At 41.8% G+C, this 26261-nt stretch overlaps 2 protein-coding genes across 3 annotated transcripts in view; one reads left to right on the forward strand and one right to left on the reverse strand.

Moving 5' to 3' along the window:
- Positions 1–4449: 4449 nt before the first annotated feature.
- LOC142582488 (high mobility group protein 20A-like) lies at positions 4450–25352 on the reverse strand. Its single transcript, XM_075692274.1, has 8 exons — positions 25004–25352; positions 24823–24872; positions 23842–24048; positions 18573–18690; positions 17739–17785; positions 11799–11883; positions 7065–7280; positions 4450–4709 (listed from the first exon to the last, which is right to left on the reverse strand). The coding sequence occupies exons 1-8, from the start codon at positions 25062–25064 to the stop codon at positions 4567–4569; spliced, it is 927 nt and encodes a 308-aa protein (XP_075548389.1). The 5' UTR covers positions 25065–25352; the 3' UTR covers positions 4450–4566.
- Positions 25353–25642: 290 nt separating this feature from the next.
- Positions 25643–26261, forward strand: part of LOC142582487 (isatin hydrolase-like) — a 233887-nt gene continuing 233268 nt past the window's right edge. Inside the window, exon 1 of one of the 2 annotated variants that reach the window (XM_075692272.1) lies at positions 25643–25973. Coding sequence is in view for 1 of the 2 variants with exons in the window: in XM_075692271.1 (XP_075548386.1) it covers positions 25968–25973 (6 nt within the window). In the remaining variant the exon portion in view is untranslated. The remainder of the gene's footprint in view (positions 25974–26261) is intronic. The other variant, XM_075692271.1, reaches the window with a different exon arrangement.

A 26261-nucleotide genomic window follows, 5' to 3' on the forward strand; every position in this document is an offset into this window, starting at 1 on the left:
CATTTGTTGCGACTAATGTCATTATCACAGCGCGCTGTCACACGGCGAAAACTAATGTCATTTGGAAATGATGACAATGACGACAGTAAAAAAAGACACGTAAAAATAGCCTCAAAACCACTCTTGTCCAATAAGTGGAGTCAAGCCAAGCCAAATTTAAGGCAAGCACTATGGCGAAAAGCACAATGGGCACATCCGCTACATCTGCTAAAGTGTAACGAGAATGGCAATTGCATGTCATCTCCGTTCTGATGTGCATGCTGGCTCCTAATATCCTCATTCTTGGCGTGTGCCACAGGAAAACATGCGCATGCTTTTACGTCAAGTCGATCAAAGTGGCCTCGACCGATGCGAACCAACATGACTGCTGCAGCGAAAGCTAAAGACGGCTGTTTAGTCACTGGATTGAGAGTAGCTTTCTGTAATTATGCAGGTGATGGACTTCGATGTCATTAAAGTAATAATTAGGCAATTAAATTTATAGAATAATAGTCATTTTTTTGTTAAACAAAAAAATAAGCACATACTATTTGCAAAACGCTGGTACACTCGTGGTGTCAAGGGTACACATTCGGTTCCAAACGAATGCAAATGAGTTTGGCAAACTCATTTGTTTGTAAATGTAATTTTCGACGAATGTCATTACGTTTTATCATGTGACAGCAAACAAATGGCATTATCAGCGAATGTCATTCGTTGTAAATGACATTCGATTTACCATGTGACAGGGATATAAGGCGTCATAATCTGTTATGTAAATATTAGAGGTAGGCAATCAGGCATCGACTCTTTCGAATACTAAACGAATACAAATAGTATTGAATTGAATAGGCAAATGCAGACGCCCATATATACAGCAGGAATATTTATTTCGGTTTAATTAGGACACACTTGTACTGAATAGACAATCAACTATAACGGACAATTAGGATCGTTGTGAACACACGATAACTACAACCATCATGAAAAGAACTGCAGGAATGGACGCTTGACACCTTTACTGCCTGGTGACAAACACGCTTTCCAAGAATGACAGGCAGCTGTACAACCACCTTTCCAAAAACACAAATATTTGTTAAGAAAATATCAGAAGTCATGAAAAAGGAAAAGAAAAAAATTGACTTGCCATCCCAGCCGTGCTAAAGTGGATCTCCAGCAAAGGTGTTGCAAAACCACCACTACAATTGCTGAGGGGGGTATGCAATGCTTTATTGATTGTTCGGATGCTTGTTTTGAGCTTGTTTATAACATACGCTGTTCTACATGCAGTATGCAGTGTTCCAATGAATGTAGGCACTGTTCATTTCACTTTGCTGCTTGCTTGTAGTCTCTGCATTACAAGGGGGATGAGCCATTGCTGATAATTTCTGTTCGCGGACGGACACAATGCTGACCACCAAGAGGCTAACGGTTTTGCTCTAAAAGCTAATGAGGTATTTGTGTGCCCTAGACACAATAAAGGGCCTGTTACAAGGAAAACATCACTGGTTGTAATGCAAAAGATCAAAGTGCTGCATGACTAGACTACAAGGAAGACTAATTGGCATGCCAGAAGCAAAAATAGCCAGTTCTCATGTACCAGACAAAAAGAAGGGGAACCGAGTGGCCAGGTTTTGTAAGAGCATCGTTTCGGCTGGTGGACCAGCCGAAAACGTTAAGTAAAAGAAGTCTTCCAAAAAGTTTGTCGTCTCTTTCCTGCGTATATATATATATATATATATACACATAGAAAGAGAGAGAAAGCTAGCAACCACCTCTCGCTTTTACATCTGTTCCTTGGCACACTTGGCAAAAGCAGACATTTATCTGCTACTTTCAGAAATGTCACGCATGAACCTAGCCGAAGCTACTATTTTACATCAGTGTTCCTTTAACACTGACTGCAAGGTGTGACTTGCATTCTATATGCAGCATACAAATTCACAAGTAAAGCTGCACACTTCTGTATTTAACAGCCACTTCCATTAAGCACAATTCTGTGCCCTCCTGAAACTACACCAGATGCATGAAGAGAGAAGATACAGCACATCTGGTCTCACAGCTGTGCAATCAAAACTGCCCCATGCACTAAGCATTCTATCAGATGGTAGTGTCCTATATGTGGGCCAAATGTTCCACAACACCGGACATTTGTTAACAAGCACACCAGTATGCAATGGGGCAAGACTCGGACAACGCAAGTCATTCATATTATGAGGAATATTTTGCTCAGGAGCTCCTATATAAATACATGGGAATGGAGAAATAATTTTTCTCAACAAACCACTGCACCAATTTTGACAAGGTTTGTTGCAAGTAAAAAAAAAAAAAACTTAAAATGTAGTAACTAACAGGAAGCGCACTCTTTAATTTATGGCCATCAATTGTTCTAGAAAAATACTTTTAAATTCCAAAGTTTCATAAAACACAAGTTTCAAGTCTACAACTCTAACTCAGCAATAAAGAATGATATCATAATTCTGTTTGGAAGACTACTGCAAAACTAATATTGTAACAACTTCATCCAAGCTGTAAATACATGTATTACATTTGTTCATTTGAGATGCTCTAACAGATGCAGTTTACAGAACTGTAATGTCTGTTTTTGGTGCAGTTATGAATTTGTAAACTTCATGCTTTTTTTTTAGCTTACTGAATTTTGCTAATTTTTATGAGAATTACCGGCCACAAATCGCAATCTTGCTTCCTACAGTCACTAAGATTTAACTTCCTCTCTCAAATGCAATAAAACTTAAAATTAGTCCACCAGTTGCTTCATGAAAATGTTTTTGGGTTTTACATGTGTTTAAATAGAGAAATTGGAGTTGGCCCCGAGCTAGTGCTTCCTCTTAATGAAAGCAAGACAGACCACTAACAGTAGCATAGTCAAAGAGGATTTGAAGACATTTCAGTTTCTGCACAGAATCCCTCTTCACTAACTCATTGTTCACTGACCATTTTAACACAACTCACTGCGGGAAATAGAGCATGTCGCCATACTTTTCCCACAGTCAGTGGCCAATTACTGAAAAAGCCAGTAGCAGTCATAACAGAAGCAAAGGCACATATTTATTATACTGTTTCTTTGTATACTCTATTAATAAACCTGAACTTAACATTTCTTTATGTAAATGTAATCATCTTTGTTTATAGCAAACTCAGTTAAATAGAGTTAGAATGAAGTGCCCAAATACAAATGCATAAAAACAAGGCTTTATCTGTTGGAAGTCAACAAATACTACTACTTTGTTATTATGATTGATCAACAGCAGATAAACAAGGGCTGTTTCTCAAGCCAATATTTCAAAAAGAGATTGTCTTCTTCAGGGCAAGAAAGGAGACTTGTCATCATCATCATAATGACGAAGACAAGAGAGTCATTGCTCAAATGCTAGTTCTAGGGACAGCCCGTTTGTTCACTGTTGATCAATTCAAGCGCCCCCTTTCTGTGAGTCTGTCTTGTTTAAATCATTGTGGTTGGCAACTTAAAGGGACACTAAAGACAAATATTAAGTCAAGCTAAAGTGGCAGATTAGTGCTCGAGAATCTCTATGGCGTCAACATTATCGCAAACAGAGCCTCAATAATCGAGAAATTGAGGTAAATGCAGGACATGATTAGAGACTCCTTCGGGACATTCAAGTACTTTCCCGATGATGAAAGCACTCCTCAGCTAAAATCTGTGCCTAGTACTCAACCATTCGTTGCAAAAGAACATCCTAGTATTGTATTATAAGACGAAATAAAATGCTACTTGTCCAGTTCTACTTCCTTTTTTGGAAAAAAGAGCTAATTGAAATTACCCTCGACATTGACATGGGCGTTCAAAAGGTTTCATTTTCGCTCGACTCCACACCGCCCATGCTTTCGCATTTCAGTGGTTTCGTTATCGTGTAGTGCAGCACTGGTTTTGCTGGCTCGTGAAACTCGCACGAACTGCAAGTACAAGAGAATTCAACTTCCATATGATGTCTTGGGATGCCCGAACTTGACCAAAAAGCAGCTGCAGCGACAAATCCACCGCTCTGTCTTGGCTCGGTACCGCCGTTTGTCAGGCACCATTTTACTCACCCACGGCACCCTCCTGATATGGCAGCAAAGGGTGGCGATGGCATATGCAAGGTCACCACTCCCCCGATTTGGTGGAGGGAGATTTGAATAGCGATAAAAGTATTCGGACCCTCCAGATGCAATTTTCTCATAAAAAAGTTTTTTCTTGGCATGAAACAAGCATTGCGAGGTTATTGGAACGGTATTTAAACAGCCCACATCGATCTGCCTTTAGTGCCCCTTTTAGGAGAAAAAGAGCTGTGCAAAGAGGTAGGCAATGAGAATGTATTTATTCTGTCACTTCAACATGGCATGCATGAATTACATACACTATATGAATGTACCAAGTTCATTTGTATTCGCACATTGCTAGTCAGTGTTCCCTTTTATATCCACAAACCATTCAAGCCACACATGAAAGTAGGTGATGAAGATGTATTTGATCAGCCAGTTCAGCAATCTAAATAAGAATGAAGCACTATGTACAGCACACGAATGCTTAAGTTTATCTACCATTGGCATAGTGTTAGTCTGTGTTCATCCTTGGTACTCCAAGCGATTAGCGATCTCACGGACAGAAGCAATTAGTGCTTCATGTTCTTGTGGTCGATCCAAGATGATGCTGTGAAGTTTAGCCATGTAGCTGTCTATGTTTTCCAATGTTGCTGTTTCATTTGTTCCTGCAAAAATTGCATAAATACACATTTTCAAGCACATTTATTTCAGCTTTAGCACTACAATGCCTAATGCTTGAAATGCAGCACTCCTAACTGCCAATCAGCAGCAACGCCACACCATCAGAGTAAAGAGGAAAAAGCTTCATATGAACTCAATGCCCTTTTTTTTTAAGCAGTAGAAAAGTAATCTGGTTAAGCAAACAACTACTAGGGTTGAACAATAAGAAAATGCAAAGAGAACCAAGGATCATGATGAAAGGAAATTACAGAAGGATCAAAATGGGTTGGAGAGCATACAGCAGGCATTAACAAGTGATGACCATCATCTTACCGCTATGTCTAAAAGTGTACAATCATTGCATTCAACTAGTACTAACATATGGGCCAGATACTTGAGAAATTAAGGACAGCACTACAAGTTATCGAATTAAAAAGGTTAGGTTAAGGGACAGGAACGTTAAGACAGGAAGATGGGGGTGTGAATTAGAACAAATTAGGTAACCGATATTCTAGCTGACATTAGGAGGGGGAATGTACCTGGGCAGGCCATGTAATACGTAGGGCATACTGGTGGTGCATTACAGTTACAGAATGGGTGCCAAAGGAAGAGAAGCACAGTCAAGGTCAGCAGAGCATTAGGTGGTGTGATAAAATTAGGGAATTTGCAGGCATAATTTGGAATCAGCTAGCGCAAGGTAGCCTTCATCCTATAGTTAGCCTTCATCCTGGAATGGACATACAAATATGATTATCATGCTGATGATGGTGGTATAAAAGAAAAGGTAATTTTCTCATAATGACACGCCTGTATTGCATGGATGCAAAGATACACTAGACAGTTTTTATGTCCATATCTTGTCAACTACAAGGATAAGATCAAAGCACCTGCCTGCTAAGTACTGGACATTCTAAGGCCATATGCAGAAGCAGTACATCACACAGCAAATCATTTTGCCAAAGCAGGGACGTAATTAACAAAATCCTGTAATGCTATAATAATATCCAGAGCCACTGACCACTCCCCAGCACACAAAATTTATCAAAAGACAAAAGTATGTGATATATCAGTGTAAAAGTAGGAAAAGTTCATGGGCAAGGCAGAAAGAATTGCCAAGAATGGTTACCAAACCAAATAGTCTGTAGACGCTCTATGATTATTTCTTTTTTGTATATACTACAAAACATGTGCATTCGCAATAAAACACGGACAAGCAAACTATGAAATGCTGCCTACAAATGTGCATGGTTAGGCTGTGACACTCAGTGGCCTGTAACACTTCTGCAGCGGCCTGCGACCACTGGTTGCATTTCAATAAATTTTCTTTTACTGCAACAGCACTTAAAGCTCAAATTTAGATTTGCTGTGTCAGTCGTTATCTCCCTTTTCATTATGCTGCCATTGCTATGTCATCATTGTATTGTTGTTGCCAGACAACCTCCTCTCCTGGACTTCATGCTCACCACGTGAAAAAAGCTTTGCTCACCAGCAGCAACATGCAATCATCAACGAATAATTCTGACAAGCTGGATCATTCAGACAGCTTTGCAGCACCGCCACTCTCTCCGTAGACGTTACATATAAAGATGACCAAAATTTCAACTACCTTACAGAACACTGTTCAATAATTCGAACTCCGCTGGCACAGCCATGTGATAATTCAGCCACAGAGTCAAGCAACAAGAGTTATGCTTTTCTTTTGAATCATAGCCAGTGCCTCCTCAAAATCAAAAGTAGGAAATGTGAAGGAAAGGTAGAAAAGCCTAATCACACTGATCACTTACCATGCCCAAACCCAAACCACGGGACCAGTCCACCCAAGCCACTAAGTTGTATTTGCAGCTTGTTGTGCCTGCTCCGTGCTTTCTGCGACCCCAACGTTTGTTCCTTTGCAAAGTGACATGGTCTCAAGCAGCTTCCTTGGTTGGTGTTACAAATTTTTGCCATTTAGAATCAAGCAGCTTCAAATGGCACCAAGTGCACTGTCTGTCTCTGCTGACAAGGGCAGCGATGAAGTACCATACAACGACTGTTGTGAAGAAACCTGCAATCATTCAACTATCGGAGCATAGTTGACTTCTGTTTAAGTTAGGAAATGGAGATTTGGTGGATGTGCTGACAGCATTTTGTCTATCTGTAACGACCTGGTCAAAACGCAAACTGACCAAGTCGCACATAAGTTTGCAGCAATGCACTGACAAGCTTTTTTGGCCTCTTGTATAAGGTCACCAATTTCCTGGCAAATACATTATTTTGGAATCCTGTTTATTCAGACCTTTAGATGGTCCTTATTGAGCCCTAATTATCAGTTGGAGACTGCACAGAGTTCCCATTTTCTCCAGTAGCGCTGAGTGACTCACCAGGCAATGGCAGGCTCGAAAAACTTGCAGCAAGGTTCGTGCGCAAGGTGGCCAGATGCTGCTGCAAAGCAAGGTTGTTGTTCTTCTGTTGGACAGTCTCCACTTCAAGTTTTTCTATTGCTGCCTTCATGGTATCTATGTGCTTGCCAAGAATGGCATTCTGCTCCTCGTACTCCGTGTTGGACTTGCGCAGCTGTCGGAGCTCTGCCTCACATCCTGGAACATTAACATTGCTACAATGACAGCACTGTCACGCAGCAGATGCAGTACAGACAATGACATTGTACACAGAAGCTTTTTAAAACGAGTTGTTTATATGTTGGGCCTAGGCTCACAAAAAGGGAAATCCAAAGTGATGGTAGCAGCAGGCACTGTAGACAGTTGTCGTTGATTTCACAATATCAATGCGAGCCTTACATAAAAGGGCCCCGCAACACTTTTTCTTCAAAACTGAGAATACACAGGCAAAAGTGCAATACCGAAGTATTGAAGGACTCTGTCAATACCTTCCAATAAATATATTCCCACAAAAATTTTTCACTAGGACCTTCTTATTAAATAATAGAGATATGAAAATTGCAACATTTTCCACATTCCTCCTTAACACATTTTCCTCACCTAGGGTGGCACCTATAGCCGCGCCCTGACTATTGGTTCGTTATTGCTTTTTTTTCTTCTTTTTGCAGTGCACTTATGGTAACCCTTAAGGTTGGCATCTGACAAAGGTACCAGGGAGTGACAAAGTAATGATAACAGTGAGGGCAGGGACATGATAACCGTTATCTCCCGATCTGCTAGAAAATTGGAGAGGTGCATATGCATGCATGAGCTTTGGCTTAGGAGTAAACCAATGTCATGAATAATCGTGCACAATCGTGCCCAATGGCTGGCCTCTATACACTGTCGTGCACTGGTCTACAACGTCGTAGGTGGGACATAATAGAGAGGGCCTTGAAAGCCGCGGATGAGAGTGAACAATCTTTTATGAGGGATCCCGGGCTCCCTGCTGCATGCAGCAGAATAATATTCGGCTAGCATGTTCATGCCAGCATAGTATAGAAATCGCACAGGTTTTCTTACCATGCTTCCGAAAATGTTGCATTGCAATGACATGTGCACACTAGCTAACTTTGCTGTTGCCACAACTTTCCCTAAAAGTGCTATATCAATTATTTATGTACATGTGCGGAATTTGATGTAAAAAATTTTGCATTCAGCACGCTTTCTGCTATTCCTTGGTGTTCTCTGCTTCAGCTATTACATGGGTTGCCTTCAGTGATGTGCATAAGGGTAGCACCACACGCACATTGGAATGTCCCTGTTGTCTTAAAGCAGATACTGATAGTCCCTATATTTCAGGAAATTACATGCTTATCAGGACTTTGCTCCTTCTAAACCAGATAGAACAAGCTCACCTTCGATGCCACGATAACAGTTGGTGGTGCAAAAATACTGTACTTTGTGGTCATAAGCTGCAGCACTCGGCCTCGCTAGTACACTGCCTGCAACTACACTTCACTCGAGCATGATTATTCAAAAGCATCGAATATCGTTATACAAAAATGTAAAATATTGAGCACTCAGCAATAGCTGTGGATAAACTGCATCACTACGTTTCCCCTCAAGGCATACTAAAACAACCAAAGGAGAGAAGACCAGGTTACAGTGTAGAAATTAAGTCTGTGCATTACCTTGACCTGAAGTGCCCTCATTTACTATTTCCTAGCAATGGCACTGGGCACTGTCACGTTGACGTAATTGATTACACACACACACACACACCCATATGGTATATGTCATATCACCAGAAATTACAGGCGCACAAAGGTTCTAAATTCCGAATACAAAACAGATAGTCCCAGCTATATTCAATTCATAGTCTATTCAGTATTTGATGTTATCGAATATTCTTTTATTTCAAAAGTATACAAGGGATAAAGACACCAAATGAAGTTTGGAAAGAGACACATTGAAATAAGTGTTTTTATCCTTTTGTGTATTATCCGAATGATTCTGCTAGATTATCGGTGCAACTGTCGCGTGGAGGCACCAGTTTCTGAGTGAATGCATGGTGCAGGTAACTTCTGCTCAGCAATATCCAGTCAATCAATAAGAATTACTCACTTTCAGGGAGCCTATATATGAATTTGTTCTGATTTTTTATCTGGAGAGTCTCACCATGCTTTCATCCCTTTAAAAAAATGTAAGGCAGTGGCATAGCCTGAAATTTCAGCTGCGTACATGTATCTAGTAACATGTTTCGTTACTCCTTGTTTCGTTACTGTCATTGGTATATTGCCCCATATAGTTGAAACCGGTTGTTTATTATTTACAAGTGTCTCAGTTACCAGGACGTCTAACTGTGAATTATGTTGCATGCATACGCCCCATTTCTTTTTTTTACCAAGTGGACTCTACACAAAATTCATATATCGTGTTGCTTTAGAAATAAATATTCTACATCCAATTTAATATTCAGAGGTAATTTTTTTTTCGAATACAGTCACTAACCGATTTTCCGGACCTCACGGGGATCGAAAAATAGTCTGAAAAACTCATTCACCCCAAAAAATAAAACTTATTAGGCTTAGAGTGTCTTAAAAAGATCGCTAAAAATGCCCTGCCTCATACTATGCTTGGAGGCGATCATGTTTGCTTGCATTTGTGCAGGAGTGACGTCTCCGTGTGCAGTCAACAAGAGTGTCACCGCGGTGGCAATGAAACTCGTACATTGAAGTTTTGTTTCAGACATGGGCACATATGCAGCCAGTAAGTGCGAAGTCAGGCGCTTTTCATCTGCTCTAATTGGCTACGGCCCAGTGAAGCAACTGCAGCACACGATGTCGTAGCCTCTGCCCTGCACTACACTCGTCTACACGAGCCTGCATGAAATGTGAAAAAAAAAAAAAACAGCCCTATTGATATGTGCTCCTCCCAATCTTGGAGGCTATAAAGCGGGCCACTGGAAGTCAAGCCAGTGGAAAATCCAACATGGTGGCCTCCAAGATTGGGTAGCGTGGCTTGGAATGAGTGATTTAGTGCAGAAAATCGAACTTTGGGGCGTAAATTCGTCTGAAAAATCAGTCCCGCAAGTAAATTAGCTCTATGGGAACCTTGACGGTGCACTTATGAAGTCCAGAATATCCATAAAGTCTGAATTTCTTTAGTCTTAAAAATCCGTCGGCTACTGCATTCACATTCAATTTCATTTGAAAAATTTATTATTCTAACCCACTTAGTGAGAACTTGTTCAGTCACCATCTTGCAGCTACATAGTCTGAAAAATCGTACACTCCAAAAAACTTGTTCAGCCAAAAAAATATATATAATTTGTTAGGCTTAGAGCGGCTTAAGAAATCTCTAACAATGCCCTGCCTCATACTACGCTTGAAAGCAGTCTGATCTACTTGGATTTGCGCAAGAGTGACATCGTCTCCGTATACAGTCTGACAAGAGCGTTACCGCGTTGGCGGTCTTCGAGCCGTGGAGATAGAAGGAACGAGCCCCGTTCCTTCGCACCACTTAGCTAGGATGGCTAGAATTCTAGCCACACTAACTTGGCTCTCGCGAAGGCACATGAGGTGGTGCTGATTACACAAATTCAAAACCACACGAACACATACAAAGATGCAACGCTGTCTCCGAGCCACACCTGCTCTATGGACTCACCACGTGCAAACAGCATCCGAAACTTTAAAAATAAATAAATGAATAAAAATGGATCCCGAATTAAGTGATTATGATGATAATGCTGAATGAAAAAAGAAATAAACAAGAAAAAGTACCGTCGCCTAGAGAGTTTTGTTAGCTAAGGAAGAGCAGGCATGGCCTTCAAGAATGGAGAATGTCGCATGCTCTCTATTGAAAGCATGTGTGATCCAATCTTGGAGGCTATAGAGCAGGCCACTGGAAGCCAAGCCTGGCCAAGCCAGCGGGAAAATCCAACATGGTGGTCCCCAAGATCGGGTAGCGTGGCTCGGAGGGAGTGATTTAATCCGGAAAATCAAACTGTGGCGTCTAAATTAATCTGGAAAATCAGTTGCGAAAGTGCATTAGCTCTATGGGAACCCTGACGGTGCATTTATTAAGTCCGGAATATCCATCAAGTCCGAATTTTTGGAGTAAAAGAAATCTGTCGGCGACTGTTCTCTAATTAGTTATTGTGAGCTGCTGTTCTCTTTTGAAGATTTCCCTGAGCAGGCTGAAAGTAGGCATTTTTTGGCTGGAGATTACAGATCTGTAGCGCTTTCACTGTCCCGTTATACAATAGACACTGCAGACATTGGGGTTACCCTTAGGGTAAACTTTGCCAGGCATGTTCATGCCAACTGGTCAAGTTCAAGTTACCCAGCGAAGGCCAATTTCAGGACTGAAATAATAAAGTTGTATTGGCTCACAGAAATGTATGGGCGCTGACCATAACCTTCGGTTTAAATCGAATTACCTACCAAAACAATTTGATGGAATCGAATTAATGAAAAGCTATTGTAATACCACATATTATACTATAATACACTTTTTCTTATCACAAGGTCAAAAGAAATCTGGTTTTTTTTCATGTTAGGTCTGTGATTCACTATATCATTGCCCACTTTTGCCATGCCACCTTCATGGCTGCAGTGTTTAAAATTAAACTTTATCAGTTACCTTTGAATACTGCGACAAAAAGAATAAATTAATTAATGACTGAATCAGTTAGATCAGCATCACAGAAAACTTTCACATGATGCTGACCCTTGTTGTGATCGAGGAACTCCTCCGTGAAGATAGGAATGTCAAAGCCAGGTATCTCGTCCTTCTTGCTGTCTTCACTTGCTGCCTGCAAAAGAAGAAAAGGAAGAAAACAAAATGACCAAAGTTACAGTTGAACACCTCTACTACGAAATAACCAGTGTAACGAAGGATTATGTCCCAGCTGAATTCGTATCTTTTATATGTATTGTGAACACCTCTACAACGAATATCACAACAAAGGAATTTAGGCATCCCCTACAGCTGATTTGTTGCTTTACAATGAATGTCATGTACCAGGGTCACCGCTGCGCTCCGCAGACACCGCTGAGCTGCTCTATGCATTAGCGCTAATGGTAGCACTAGCAATGCACTTGATGAGCATGCCAATGTCAGTGAGTATTACAGTCCTGCTGCATTGTTCCAGGAATCGCTTAAGTCGTACACTGCTAGTTGTAACACAGCAGTGGGTGCAATGGTTGACGAATACAGTACAGTTGACAATGTGATGATGTAATCAGGACTGATGAGTGACGGCATTTTCAAAGTCATTAGAGCCGAAAGGATGCAAATATCAATGAAGGCAACAGTTATTAAGAGACTGTAAACAAACCTAGAATTTTCACGGCAAGGGCATACGCAATCTGCAACTTTAACTTGCATTGCTCTCACATCTTGACACGGAGCATGCTGTGTACTTCAGTGCCATCAGGCCGTTATAGTTGCACATTCTGCGAGATGAAGTGCAAAAAAAAAAAAAAAAAAAAAAAATATGGGTCATTTCATTAGGTCTCATTTGAATGTCTGAACTCACTGTCATCCCACTTCGGGACAAGCATTCTTGATATTGTTGGTACAGTGGTGTCAAGGCCACAGCCTATTAAGAGCTCTCCTGACGTAAACCCTTCCACATCAGGTGTCGATCTAAAACAAGCAGCGCTTCGTTTACATTGGCTGACTTCATCCAACGCTGCTTTGCTCTCTGCACGGTCCTCTCTGCCACACTGTTACCCTGTGGATAGTAAGGGCTCAACAATGTGTGTGTGGCTTCCCAACAGTGTACAAGTTCCTTGAACTCAGCAGAGGTGAACTGCAAGCTGTTGTCTGTGCATACTGTTCTCTGAACACCAAACCTCACAAAGATTGCCTTCAAGACTTGAGCTATATCTTTAGTAGTTGTTTCTCTCCAGCTGTTCTGAATGTGAAGAGATCAAAGCCAACTATTTCCAATGGTTTAGCCGGCAACGGAGCTAGAAGCAGGGGCTCTGTCCCTGGGCTTCCTGTGGACTTGCAAGTTGTACATCTTTCCACACTGTCATCTTTTCCACACCGTGCTTTCCACTGCTTGGCCATCATACACACTCTCTTGTCCTTGCTTGGCATCTCATTGTGCCCAAGTGGCCTGCATGAAGTTTCTCCATAACTTCTGCCCTGAGGTCAGGCGGGATTATTATTCTGTCACCTTTAAAGAGCAAACGATTAGCGAGGGAAACTTCGGTTGCCGCCTCAACGTAGCACTTCAGGTCAGGTGCCAGCCCATGCACAGTCAGTCATGACATGATGCTCCCTACCTTGGGAAAGTGTTTTGTCAGTCTGCAAGCTTGCCCTGGTTCTGTCTTGCATTTGATTTGAAGCAGGGTGTTATTTCTTCAAGCTCGCACACTGCAGTCTTGAGATTTCTTTCATTGCTTTCATCAACTAGTTTCCCTGAAGGCTTCCGTGAAAGAACATCAGCTGTGTGCAACTTGTTGCCAGGAGAGTGGGACATTGTGTAGTCGTACTCCAGAAGATGCGTCCTGAAACGTTAAAGGCGAGGGCTCAGCTCATCAAGATGTTTGGTCATCAGTAGCAGTGCTAGAGGCCTGTGGTCCATTTCCACATGAAAGGTTGATCCTGACAGGTATTTGCAGAAAATCGTCATTCAGTCTAAGTGAGGGACTGTGCTGTATATGCCACTGGTGGAGCCTTTCATGCGACTGCTGTAGCAGCCTCTGCCCCAAGACCATATGAAGAAGTGTCCACTGATACTGCATGAAGCAGTCTAGCATTTAAAAATTTCTTGATTTTTTTCAAAGCTTTGCTGTTGAGCTGAGCCCTAGTGCCATTCAGCATCTTGGTGTAGCAAGTCTCTAAGTGCTTTGTCAGGTCTGTTAGGCTTCCGCCTAACAGACCTGCCACATGGTTTACGAAGCCCAACAAGAACTTGACTGCCAGCACATCTAGTGGTAGGTGAAGTTGTGTGATGGCCATGACCTTGCCCAGGCTGGTACTGACTGTGGCAGATACCATGCGCCTTAGGAATGCAACTTCAGTTTGACAAAATGAACACTTGTACATGTTCAGGGTAACACTTGCATATTCTAGCTTCTTGAGCACACACCAAAGATTGGCATCTTGTTCTTCAATTGTCTTACCTGACATGATGATGTCGTTTTGCAGACAACTCAGCTTGTCTAGTCCTTCCAGTGCTCTGAGCATCTCAAGTTGGTAGAACTCAGGTGCCGTGGAGATTCTGAGGGGCAGTCTCAAGAAGTGGAACCTTCTGACTGGTGTGATGAAAACTGTGTATTCACGAGAGTCACGGCCAAGGGAATCTGCCAGTACCCTGCTAGTGCATCCAGGCGACTGAAAGGAGTTGCACCAGCTAGTTTTGTGAGGCACTCTTTGACTGTAGGCATAAGCACTCGTTCACGAATGATCTGCTGATTCAGCTGGCCATGGTCAATGCAAATGCAGAGCTCATTCATTTTCAGTGTGACGACTATCGAAAGACACCATTCCGTTGCTTGCTCTACCTTCTGGATGACGCCTATGTCCTTCGTCATTCTAAGCTACTTCTTCACAAGCGGTAATAATGAAAGTGACACACGCCTAGGATAGATGACTGACTAGGGTTTGGCATTGTTCTTGTGGGACTCCGTCTTCACGAGTCCATGCCCAGACGTTAGCACAGGCTAAGGAGCCACAAAGTCAGAAATGTCGGTCACTTGCATATGCTTCAGCCAAATCAGGATGGCACTGCAGAATCCCAAGTGATTGTATGGTTGCCCGACTAAACTGAGCTTCATTTAACCTTTGATGACAAAGACTGCTTCCTGGATTTTGGCACCACGTCAAGTGATTGTTGCGTCGTGTAGCCTACTGTAGCGATCGCTGTCTGACCTGGGCCTATCAGTAGCTGTTTTGTTGCCTTGATGGGTGCTATGATGTTTGCGTCACACTGGTTGTGTGCAATTGCTGTCGCATCAGTGCCAGTGTTGACCTTGAAAGTGAAAGGCACCTTGTTCATAGAAACAGTTATATGCCACGGGTTGGTCCTACTTTGACTTCGCCTAAATGTAGTTCTTCTAAGCAGCTTAATTGTTCTTGGAAGCACGAGGTTTCACCCCTGGGCTTTTTGACAGGCACACAGAAGCATAGTGGCCTTTCTGCCCATAGTGGTTGCATGTCTTGTTCGCTGTGGGGTACTGTGCCTTTGTGCGGTTGCGCACACTGCCATACCACTTGCAGCGTTGTCTTTCACCTTGCTTCTGCATTGTAGGCGTGATGACCTGAACAAGGCTTTCATTTCTTTGTGGTGGGCTTTCATGCTCGCTTGGGCGCATACTTCTCCTACACCGAGTCGGCTGTTCGATGGAGAGGATTTCTTTATGTTACAGTTTGACGGCCTTCGAACTGCAGGCGGCTGTAATCACTTTCTCAAGAGAGTTCAGTGTCACGCTGCAGCCTTTTACCAAGTTCCTTGACATGAACCTATCCCAAATCAACTCATCTTCGAGAGTTCTGTAGTTGCACATTTCCACCATCTTGAAAAGCTTTCATGTGGCTCTTGCTTCCAAGAGCTTGCTTCCAATCTCACTCACTCGTACTTCACATTTTTGCAGGGCAGAAAATGCTTTTCAAAAGAACTCGACCATGACGTCACACAGTGATATTTGTTTCTCAGTCAGTTTTATGGCGACGAGCATGTCCTCCGCATCTTCACCCATGGCGTAGAGCAATATGTTAATTTGTGTCGTTCTGTCCTGGCTTGTGAGATTGGAGATGAGGTGGTAGCATTCCAACCTGCAATGTGATTGCGTTCTACTTCAGGCTTGCGGTAGCTGAGTTTTGGCAGAAGCTCTACGGCAAGCAGCTTGACTGCCACTGTGGCAGAAGCAGCGTCTGCACACGCTTCGTCTCTGTCAGAAGCCTGACATGGCACTAGTTTCAGTGTGCGGCTTCTCATGTTGAGCTCACTATCCTCGTGGGTGCCTTGCTACCTTGGCTATCCCACCGCTGCTTCCATGCAGTCATCAGGGCCAATTATGACTAACGAACACCGTTTATTGTAATATTGTTATGCTGGTGGGCTGGCTTGCTAGTTCAATGCTGTTGGTTGGTGCGTCTCTGCTTGTCTCCGGGAATCCGGGGTTGAGTGTATTAGTAGCCAGGTTCTTCTCGACAGTCCACTTGGCTTGCTTGCCACTTGGGGCACTGTGCTTGGTGGCCCCCACAACAAAGTATGACATTTAACTATGTGTCCCTGCAGCTGTATGCACGTAACATTGTAGTGCTCTTGCTTACGGCCGTTAAGGACAATTATAGCAGCTGAGTTCAGACTCGCCCAAAAAGTTTTTTAACCCTTTGGGGGTCTAAGACGTAAATATACAGTGCCACGAACAAGTTTAAAATGGTTAATGCCATATATTTATGATACTATCTGCGTGTTTGAAAAATGCCCCAATTTTCCCACTCTCTGTTGCCCAGCAAGTGCTGCCACCTAACGTGGATGCAAGATTTTTCTTTCACTCTGTACTCTCTTGGTTTCAATTTCATGGCTTTTTTATATCAGCACATCAGCAACCACTCACACATCCACGAAGCTGTAAGTTTTGGTTTTGTCTTATAGGCTGTTTCTGTTTGTTGCGCTCTCAAGAACTCATGTCTATCTCGTTTCTAATCTCTCAAAGAGTCACCGCTAGATGTTCAGCTGTTTATTACTCACTAGGGTGCAATTACATCTGTTCACAGGTGGGCACTGGTATATACAAACGATGCTGCTACGCCTGCGTTTCTTTTCTTGTGACTTAAGAAAAATTACTGTCCCTCGCAAGAAATTACTGACCCTCGTTGGCGATGGGATCAAGGATTACTTCAAGGTTCTGGCGGCTCGTCTGGTTTTACCGATGGGCGCACAACCATAGAGTTGCATGTGCTCCCATACACAGCTTGATCACGCTATAGATGTGCGCACCAGTTGCACTTGTGCAAATGAGCCACAATAGATCTATTCCAACTGAACCCAAGTGCCGAATCTGAATATATTTCTGTGTATCTACTTTCTTATTCTTATTACAAGTATTTATGCAAGTCTATCTGTACTCATGAATAAACAATGCATGTTTACCTATGGTAAATATTTTTTTGTTCCTTTATGGTCACTCTAAAAAATTTTAATAAATTTTTTTTCAAAACAAATCACTCTGCAGATTTTAAATCTGCAGTAAAAGAAATTTGACCCAGGGGGATTGCATTTGGCAAAGAAATTTGACCCTCAAACGGTTCAAGAAGGACCCTCCACAGCACTTCTCTCCAGTCCATACATTGAGCAAGTTTTCAGTGTCACTGTAGATATCTCCACAAGGAAATGAGATAAGGCTATATAAGAAAATTTTGAAAAGCAATTCTCAGTGAAGATAAACAATGTGTGAAGAGCTACAGAAGGCATATTGAAAGAACCAGGTCACCTCATTGTATTTGCTGTATTTGAGAAATGTTAATAAAATAGGGACGAAAGTAATGTTAAAGTAATTACTCTATTATTTTTGTAGGGCAGTAGCTAGTGACTATAATCAGTTACATTTTTTAAAGAATGTAATTGTAATCAGTTATGTTCTGTAACGTGTACAAGTCTGCTTGAAACGCAACAGGAAGCATGCAGTTAGCAGAAGCAACACTCACATCAGCCGTTGTGCCATTTGTAGTAGCTGCCGCAGTGACATCATCACCTGAACATGAAGCAAACATTGTGTTAGACAGCGAGGGTTCCCCTGCCATGATCTCATGACAAGTGGTACGTGCTCATGCTGTAATGGGACCACAGATACTTGCAAAATAACAAAAATGAATAAATTAACATAAGCAGGACTTCTGTGTTCACAAATATGGGCACATAAAATGAAATTTGCCCCTGAATAAGAAAATAAAAAACATGGGAATGCAAATGAACTCATTCTCAAAGTCAAAGACAGCATTAAAAGTTCCATATCACAATGAAGGGTGCTGGAAAATGAAAATCGATTGAAAGCAGCACCGGAAGTACCACTGAGTTAAGTATAGCTTTAATGATTTGTTGCCGAGCAAAATGTGCCAAAATGCCTTAAGCCACTTCTATACTAAAGAGACCAGTGAAAGTATGACAATTAAACACTATACACACTGTTACAGTGAAGAGCACAAGTAAACATTAAAGGCACAGCAGCAAAGGCTTTCTTGGTAATGTATTTTTCTCAGCCCTGTGGACATCAGGAACTGCAACAATGACAAATTCATTAATTAGTGATTACTATATAATTTACGACCACAGCCAACCTATATGATGTGCTAGAAAAACAAGATTGCCTTCACACAAACACTTCGAAGTATAACGGGCAATCCACATCTCATTCAGCAACTCAGTTCTTTCTCATGTTCAGGTGATTATTCCCCAGTCTTCAAAAAACTTTCATTGTAAAGGGTTCTGGAAGCATTCGTACTACATGAATTATTGGCGGAAATTAAAATAGTTGTAAATACCTTTCACTTTCTTTTCGTGCTGCTTCTTTGTGAACATTTTGTAGGCTTCAGTCTGCTGGTACTGCTCCATTTCCTTCGAGTAGCGCTCCCTGTCTTTCTCAGCCTCATCCAAGTATTTCTGCACAGAGTGAGCATAACAGCTCATATTATCAAGTTCAAATTTCATTGGGAAAAAAGTAGGTCCTTATCAGAGTTTAACCAAAACATATTTGCAGAAGCCTCGTTCACCACTGTCTCGTGGAAAGAAATAGTGTGTCTGGCTGCCAATGTGTCAATGAGAAGCCACTTTTCCTTTTGTCGAAAAATTCCTGAGATGCTCTGAACCAAACAGTGAGATAGTGGCAGGTTCAGGTAGGCAAGGAGGTGCACTCAAGTCTGCATAAATCAGACAATACAATCACAAGGGTATAACAGAGTCATGCAACAACTGGCAAATGTAGAACCCTCTTATGCATTGTATAAATATTTTTAGATGTTCAGATTTTTTAAAGCTGTATGCTAACTCACTAAAGGTGCACTCTGCAGGTTGTCTCACAGTGTTGCTTAATTTCCTGTAGCTGAACAACAATTATCTAGTATTGGATCATCAATGAAATGTGTGAATGCACCGTGCATGTAGATATGACAATGGAGGATGCTGAGTTGCCAAGCATCACATAAAATTGGCTCAGTATGCACGCAGTATGCTAGGAATGCCTGCACGCTGGATGCTGTGGGACAAGATTGGCATGTGAGAGTACTCCTGGTGCTGTGCACATAAATCCGTAAGTGCACTAGAGCCTTGTGTGAATCATGTGCATGAGTGTAGTCAACCTTGCACCAGTGTCTGAAGGAAACAGCAAGGAAACGTTCACTGATGCTGCTGTGTTTGATCCACAGCAAAGCAGAAAGTGTCAGACACAGTACCAATATATGAAGCCGCAGAAGAGGAGGAATGTGATCCAAATCAAAAATCAAATTGTGGGGTTTAAAAGAACACAAAAGAAAAACACATAGTTAGGCTGATAAGTATACTCTTAAGGGAAGACGCTCCTCAGAACAAGTTTTTTTTTTATTGCTTGTACTAGAGGTTTCAAAATTCAGCAGATTATAGTTTTCTATGCAGATTTCAAATATTTCATTACTTTTTGTGTAGCTGTTATAGTTTTTGAATCATGTGATGGACAATGGCAAAATATAGTCTTTTTTGTGGGCGCTTCTTTATGTACTAAATTTTCACAAAAAGCATTGTGCTGTAGCTTGTTTAGCTCTTTGTAGATCCCAAAGTGCCAGTATCCAGCCAAACAGCATATACAATTACTGGAACTATGCAAAAAGATTAGAGTATTTCAATTATTCTTTTTCTCGATTCCCTGAAATATAGCCTTGTAGTTTCGCTACTATTGCTGGGAGATATTGCAATCTTAAGCAAGTATAAGCACTGTACATATCTTAAAGAGTAAGTGTGCCAAATTTCATTAGTATAAGACAATTATGAATGTACAAGGTTATTTTCGTGTCATTGTGAAAAAAATTAGTTGAATTCTAGTTTTTTTTTCATGATTGCAGTAATTGTAGATGCTGTTTGAATAGATATCGACACTTATTGGCCTACAAAGAGCTAAATAAGCTGCAGCACAAAGCTTCTTGCGAAAATCAATTACACAATAATGTGCCCACAAAATTGCTCTATTTTGCCATTGTGTAGGACATAACTCAAGAACTATAGTTGATACACAGAAACTAAAGGCATATTTGAAATCTGCTTGTAATGCTCTATAAGTGGGTGTATTTTCAAACCTCTAGTACAAATATTTAAAAGATGTTTTTTCGAGGAGCATCTCTCTTTAAAACTATATTTCTTAATAAAGGCCAAAGTTCAATTTGTGAATTTTACGCCAGAACCCGATTCCTGGTATATCAGTGTTTTGTTACAGATTTCGAAGTACATCTCTTTTTTTTTTTCATGTTTCGGCCGTTGTGGCTCAGTAAAGGTTCTTGAAACTTGCCAAGTTCAATCTCTGGCTTTTTAAAACATGATATACCCCGCATTTATCAATGAAACATTACCTAGGCCCAAGCAGATGACGTCAAAATCCTTGACATCACTGTTCATCAGTGTTGAGATTTGGGCTCATTGGTAAGTTATCACGAGACATTTGCATCACAGCGAGCTGGTGTGGGAACTTCAAGGTGGCAGTATCACCCACACTTCATTTTTCAGTCTTTGCTGGTTTATCGATCCTCTTCTCAAAGTAAGAGTAACCTTCCTGGCATTGTAAAAGGGAAATTTACTAATTTAACTAATTAACTAATACAGCTGAAGCAATTTTCTTTTTCTGGTGTACCTTCAAAGTCACAACACAACACACAGGCTACGAGGGGCGCCGCTGAGAAGACCTCTGAATAATTTTCACCGTCTCGGCTTGTTTAACATGCACTTAAACTTAGGTGAGCGTGCGCTTTAGCATTTTTGGCCTCAGCAAAATTCCACTGTGGCAGGCGACAATCAAACCCACAACCTCATGTCCAGAAGCAGAATGACATAGCCACAAAGCCACCACAGCAAGAAAGGAAGTTGATCCATAGAATAGCTTTATGTGCTATAGTTCCAATTACCGTATTTACTCGCATAATGATCACACTTTTTTGTCACAACAAATTTATGCAAATTCAGGGGTGCCATCATTACGCGGGTTAAATTCCCACGAAAAGAAACATTTTCTTTTTTCATCCCGCATTTGCTGCAGGACGACAAGCAGGCAGCTGCCGCTATCAGTGCGGGACACCATAACAAAAATGGCGGCAGGCGGAGCAAGCCAAACGCGCCGAACGTGATTATTTTTCTTCTCGTGAGTACATTACGCGCATTGAAACAGTTTCTTCCACATCAGTAATGAATAATATTGCTAATATCGGCAAGTTTGCGACAATAACATATCCATGTCTACTTTGAGGGGACAGAAACAGAGATGGGCGCATTTAGCTGCCAGTGACAGTAATGCATCGCAGGCATGCTGCGGAAACTGCGGCAATTGTTTTCACTGCTATCCTAATATGGCAAGTTTCCGCTAATGGTGGGTGAATATCTTAGCTGCATTACAAGCGTCAGTGTATGAATAGGGCACACTTTTAACGTATCAATGTAAACGTGGCCACTATCGTTGCTGCTCACAATTTGTTGCGTGCTTACGAGTGCAGACGAGAAGAATCTAAAAGCGCCCTTTATGTTGTTGTTGACCAAAACGATTATGAAGCCTACAAATAATAAAGCCGAGGCAAGCTTGGTTGTAGCTTTTCTTTTTCATGGAAGTGCGGAAAGTGTCGAAAAGAATGAAATAGGGCATCTGCTTAAGAATGCTGGGTGCGTGCAGACCGCTTGGTATGTCTTCAAGAGTCATTTGTGTAGCATTCAACAGACGGTAAGCACGATCATCATTAGCTAAACTTGGCACACGACATATCGCTGTGACAAGTTCAGGGTGCGATCATTACACAGGAAAGAAAAAAAATCGAATTTTGATGACAAAATTCAGGGGTGCGATCATTACGCGAGTAAATGCAGTACTCAGGACAAACATTAGCCACGTTCTACACTAATGCTGCAAAATGGGTTATGAGAAACATTGAAGTGAAGCACGCTGAATTAGCTTTGACTATCAACTTCATTTTTTTAATTTTTAATGTGCACCTAAAGGAAAGCATGCAAGCATTCTTGCATTTTTTCCCTCCCATAATGTGGCCACCACGATGGGGGGTCGTGCCTGCATCATCATTCTCAGCAATGGTGGGCTAACAGAAGAATTTGGTCAGTGAAAAAAAAAAAAAGAAAAGAAATCTTACACTTTAAGCAAATGAAATGTTTTAAACAAAACAAAGCATTAATGTGAAGCAATGCAAGTCAATTCTGTCTGCCTGTCAACCTTTGCTAAAATTGGTGTACAACAGATTCCATTCAATGCAAACAGTTATCTATTCTTTAATCATTTTAATATGAGAACAAGGAACGAGTTGCAGATGCATCAGTTTCAGTGAAAAAATCAAGTCCTCATTATAATTCATGCAAACAACATTCAAGTAGCCCAGCTTTCGACTCTTGAGCAGGCATGTGCGATACAAATGAATAGACAAAGGCTGCATGCGAACTGGGACTGCTGCTTCCACCCAGGCACCAATGTATGACCAATGTATGAGCAGACTTTTCGAATTCAATTTCCAAATCTAGGTACTTACCCATGCAAAGAAAGAAGAATTTTACCATGCAGCTTCCAAGTTTTATATAAAAACAATTTACTTGGTAGTTTTACCAAACAAGACTTTTCATCCGATTAGGTACAATGTGGTCTGCTGCTAAGGTGAACATATGAGTGTGGGGCCTCGGCAAGTTTCACCCTGCAAGAAGTGTGCAAGGCCCAGCTTTGCGATAAGTGAATAGCAATCAGATTGACTCAAATTAATGGGTTTAAAGGGACACTAAAAAGAAAAGCTATACAAGCTGCATTAGTAAAGTAACCTTCTGAAATCTCAAAAAGCCACTCTTACTGTGAGCAGATGTTTGGTAAGCCAGAAAAGACATAATGGGTGGCACCATGGCCTTGAAATTCCTGCACCAGCTGACTGTGACATCATGGATCTTGAATACATCTGCACGGGCCTAGTCAATACATTTAGCGGCAAAGATCGACTACATCATATATTAAAGAAGACGAATAGTGAATTTAGAAAGTTTGAAGAACATTTATTGAGGCATAATGTCCGAAATATGGAAAAAAAATACTTTGAAATCCGCAACGTCATACTGCCCTATGGTGCTGGGGTTTTAGCATAAAATTTAAGAAATGGAACAGTGGCCTTCGTCTTCTTTTCCACTAACCAACCTATTACTGCGATATTTACAAAATTTGAATTTTTTAAAGAATACTTTAGCACTAGCCATAAAAGGTGTCATAGTGGGGGCTCCAGATTCATTTCAACGCCCTAGGATTCTTTAACATGCACATAAATCTAGGTATACAAGTGTTTTTGTATTCAGCTGTAATCGCAATGTGATTACCATGGCCTGCAATCGAACCTGTGACCTTGCATACAGCAACAGAAGCTCACTGCTCTGCAAGCACCCGCACAGTGCATGAACACTGCTTTGAATGGCACCCATAGTTGAAGCATCCTCAAAGTTCAAGCAGCTGATGTGTGTGTTTCCTTTCACAGTGGACCATACTTGCCATTTTGCATAATTTTTTACATTATTTGAGCTAGATTACAGTACGTTCTGTGACAAGCGCCGGCTTACCTGCTTTTCCTGGGGACTAAGCTTGCTCCACTCAATGGCCAGGATCTTTGTGACATCTGGAAAGCTGGCCGTCGGGTTTGCAGTTCGTACACCCTCCCGCCGATCATTCAGGAAACGGACGTAGCCTGTGAGAGGTCGTTCCGGTGCATTGACATCACGAGCCCTCTTCCTCCGTTTGCCTTTGGTCCACTTAGCCTTCTTCTTTGTCTGAAAGATAACAGTAGCACAGTTATACCTGGCTAATAGTCCCTGCCGCAAGTGTCCTAAGAGCGCTTACTCATTTTTTGTCCGGGTAATTCTAGCAATTCTAATCAAATCTGTTGGAGCACTCAGCACTCATTTAATTTTCACTTCTACCATTAGTCACCGACAAGTAAATGGCCAACAACAGTAATATGCCCTGTTAAATGCGCGAACAAACGAGATGATGCACAAGAGGCCACGAGAGAATGGGGGGTAATTAAAAAAGCACAGGAAAATTCAAGCAAGCTTGTGAGACTGTAGGTTCAAGATAACGTAAGGAAATGTAATATTTGACCTGGATGCTGGTGACATCATAACTTATTATAATGCAGCGAATATTTGGCACGTGAAGTTCTTTCACGGCCTCTTTAAGGGCGCCAGCATTATAGCTGCCAAGCAAATCGCATGCAGTTACTCGTAACTGCATACGACTTGAGAAGTTTTCTAGACGCCTTGAATGCAAGCAGCGAAGTTGACGTAGCTGATGCTGTTCACATGAGCATCAAAGTCTCTATTACCTATGATGCACAGGCACCTCAAAGCCGATCGGTACTGAATTTCTCGATCGCGATTGGCTCCTTTGCGCAAGGTGCGAGAGGGAGTCAATAGTTAAGACATTCAATACGGATCGGGCTCGATAGTGATCGATGGTGCCCCGTGTGACTGGGGTATACATCGTTTCGACATCGATACGAACACTAAGCTAAATCTGCTCCGGCTAAGTAGCTTTTCACTTACATCGCTCGGTTCTACTGAGTCCGTCGCTGTGGCAGGACCATTATCGTTGCCTGCAGAAGAATGGAAAAAAAAGTGTAAGACACAACGGGGAACAGCACGCACTTTCAGGAGAAATTGTGGTTCTTGTGCTCCGTTCAGAGAACAGCACCAGCGGCAGCACAAGCGAAACCGATGACGCTACCTGAACAACCTACTACCGCTGGCTCTTCACTGGCTGCTTCTACATCTGCCGATTTTTCCATGTCGCTCGTAGGATTCCAAAATACGTAAATGCGAAACCTGTGTGTTGGCGTGTAGGCGAAACGCTAAGAACGGCGTTTGATAAGTTATTTACTCTTGAGCTTTACGCTGTGGTTAAGCACAAAATTTACCATCTAATGTTCAACAAACAGTCAGCAACGTAACCCGGCTACTTCAACGTAAGTGTACGCTTTGAAAGCTGCGAGGAAACTGTCAGGTTGACAGCACAAATTTAAAGCGACCCAAACAATGCAGGCTCTTTTCTGTGCCGCAACACCTGGCCTCTTGGCTTGGATGAGCTTGGCTCAAAATGTAAAATGTTGTTAACAATCATGTGTAACTAAAACATTTTTTTTCTTCATATATTGCCAATTAGCTCCAGTTGCGGTGTTTCGCATTAAGTTAATTATAGCTAATTACTTGTTTTGCGGTCTAGTGCTGACGCACATTACCCTGCGACGGTTGTTCCCTGACATTTCCCTAGTTTCTTCCCTAGTTGCATGAGTGACAGCTGTTTCTTCAAGAGGCCCGGCCTGTAGTTTTCATTTTCATTTACGTCCGCTCGTTACCATTACCGTGATTAACCGTCTTAAGCCGCTGCTTCATTGTTTCATAGTCCTTGCACACCCCTGAATTTCTTGCGAACCTTTATGAACAAATATGCGACTACGAAGCCGCGTCTCCTTCGAGTTGCTGGGTCGCTTGGTCACGTTGCTGACGCGGCTGCGTGCGTGTCGCTGGTTCCCGTGGAGAGTTTGCGGGCGGTATCAGCAACAAACAGCAGTGATGTGAGGCAAAATATCGTAGACGGAAATGCGCAGTTAGGCACGTTGACGTGCTGTAGACGTGCTACGTACAACTACTCAAGCACAAGTTGTTCACTATTTCGGCATTTGCGCTTTGACATGATGGTGAGTTTACGCTAATCGCACTGCGCTTTATTGACCGCTGTATCAAAGACAAAATGTGCAGTGATAGTAACGTCAAGCATTCTCTGAGTATTTTTTGTACATTGGCACATGTCGCTTTCATGATCTAAACTACTATGCTTGCGAATGAGCGTTGTGGTTGAAAGCTTTTTGGCGCGAAGATGTGGAGTATTTAAACCGTGAAATTGGGAGCGTTCATCTATCACTTGCGCATGTTGCAATGACTTTACTGGAAGCGAAAAGTTGAGGCCAGTTTTTGTGCAGGATTTA

This window comes from Dermacentor variabilis, chromosome 5, assembly GCF_050947875.1.
Source record: "Dermacentor variabilis isolate Ectoservices chromosome 5, ASM5094787v1, whole genome shotgun sequence".
Lineage (NCBI taxonomy): Eukaryota > Metazoa > Arthropoda > Arachnida > Ixodida > Ixodidae > Dermacentor > Dermacentor variabilis.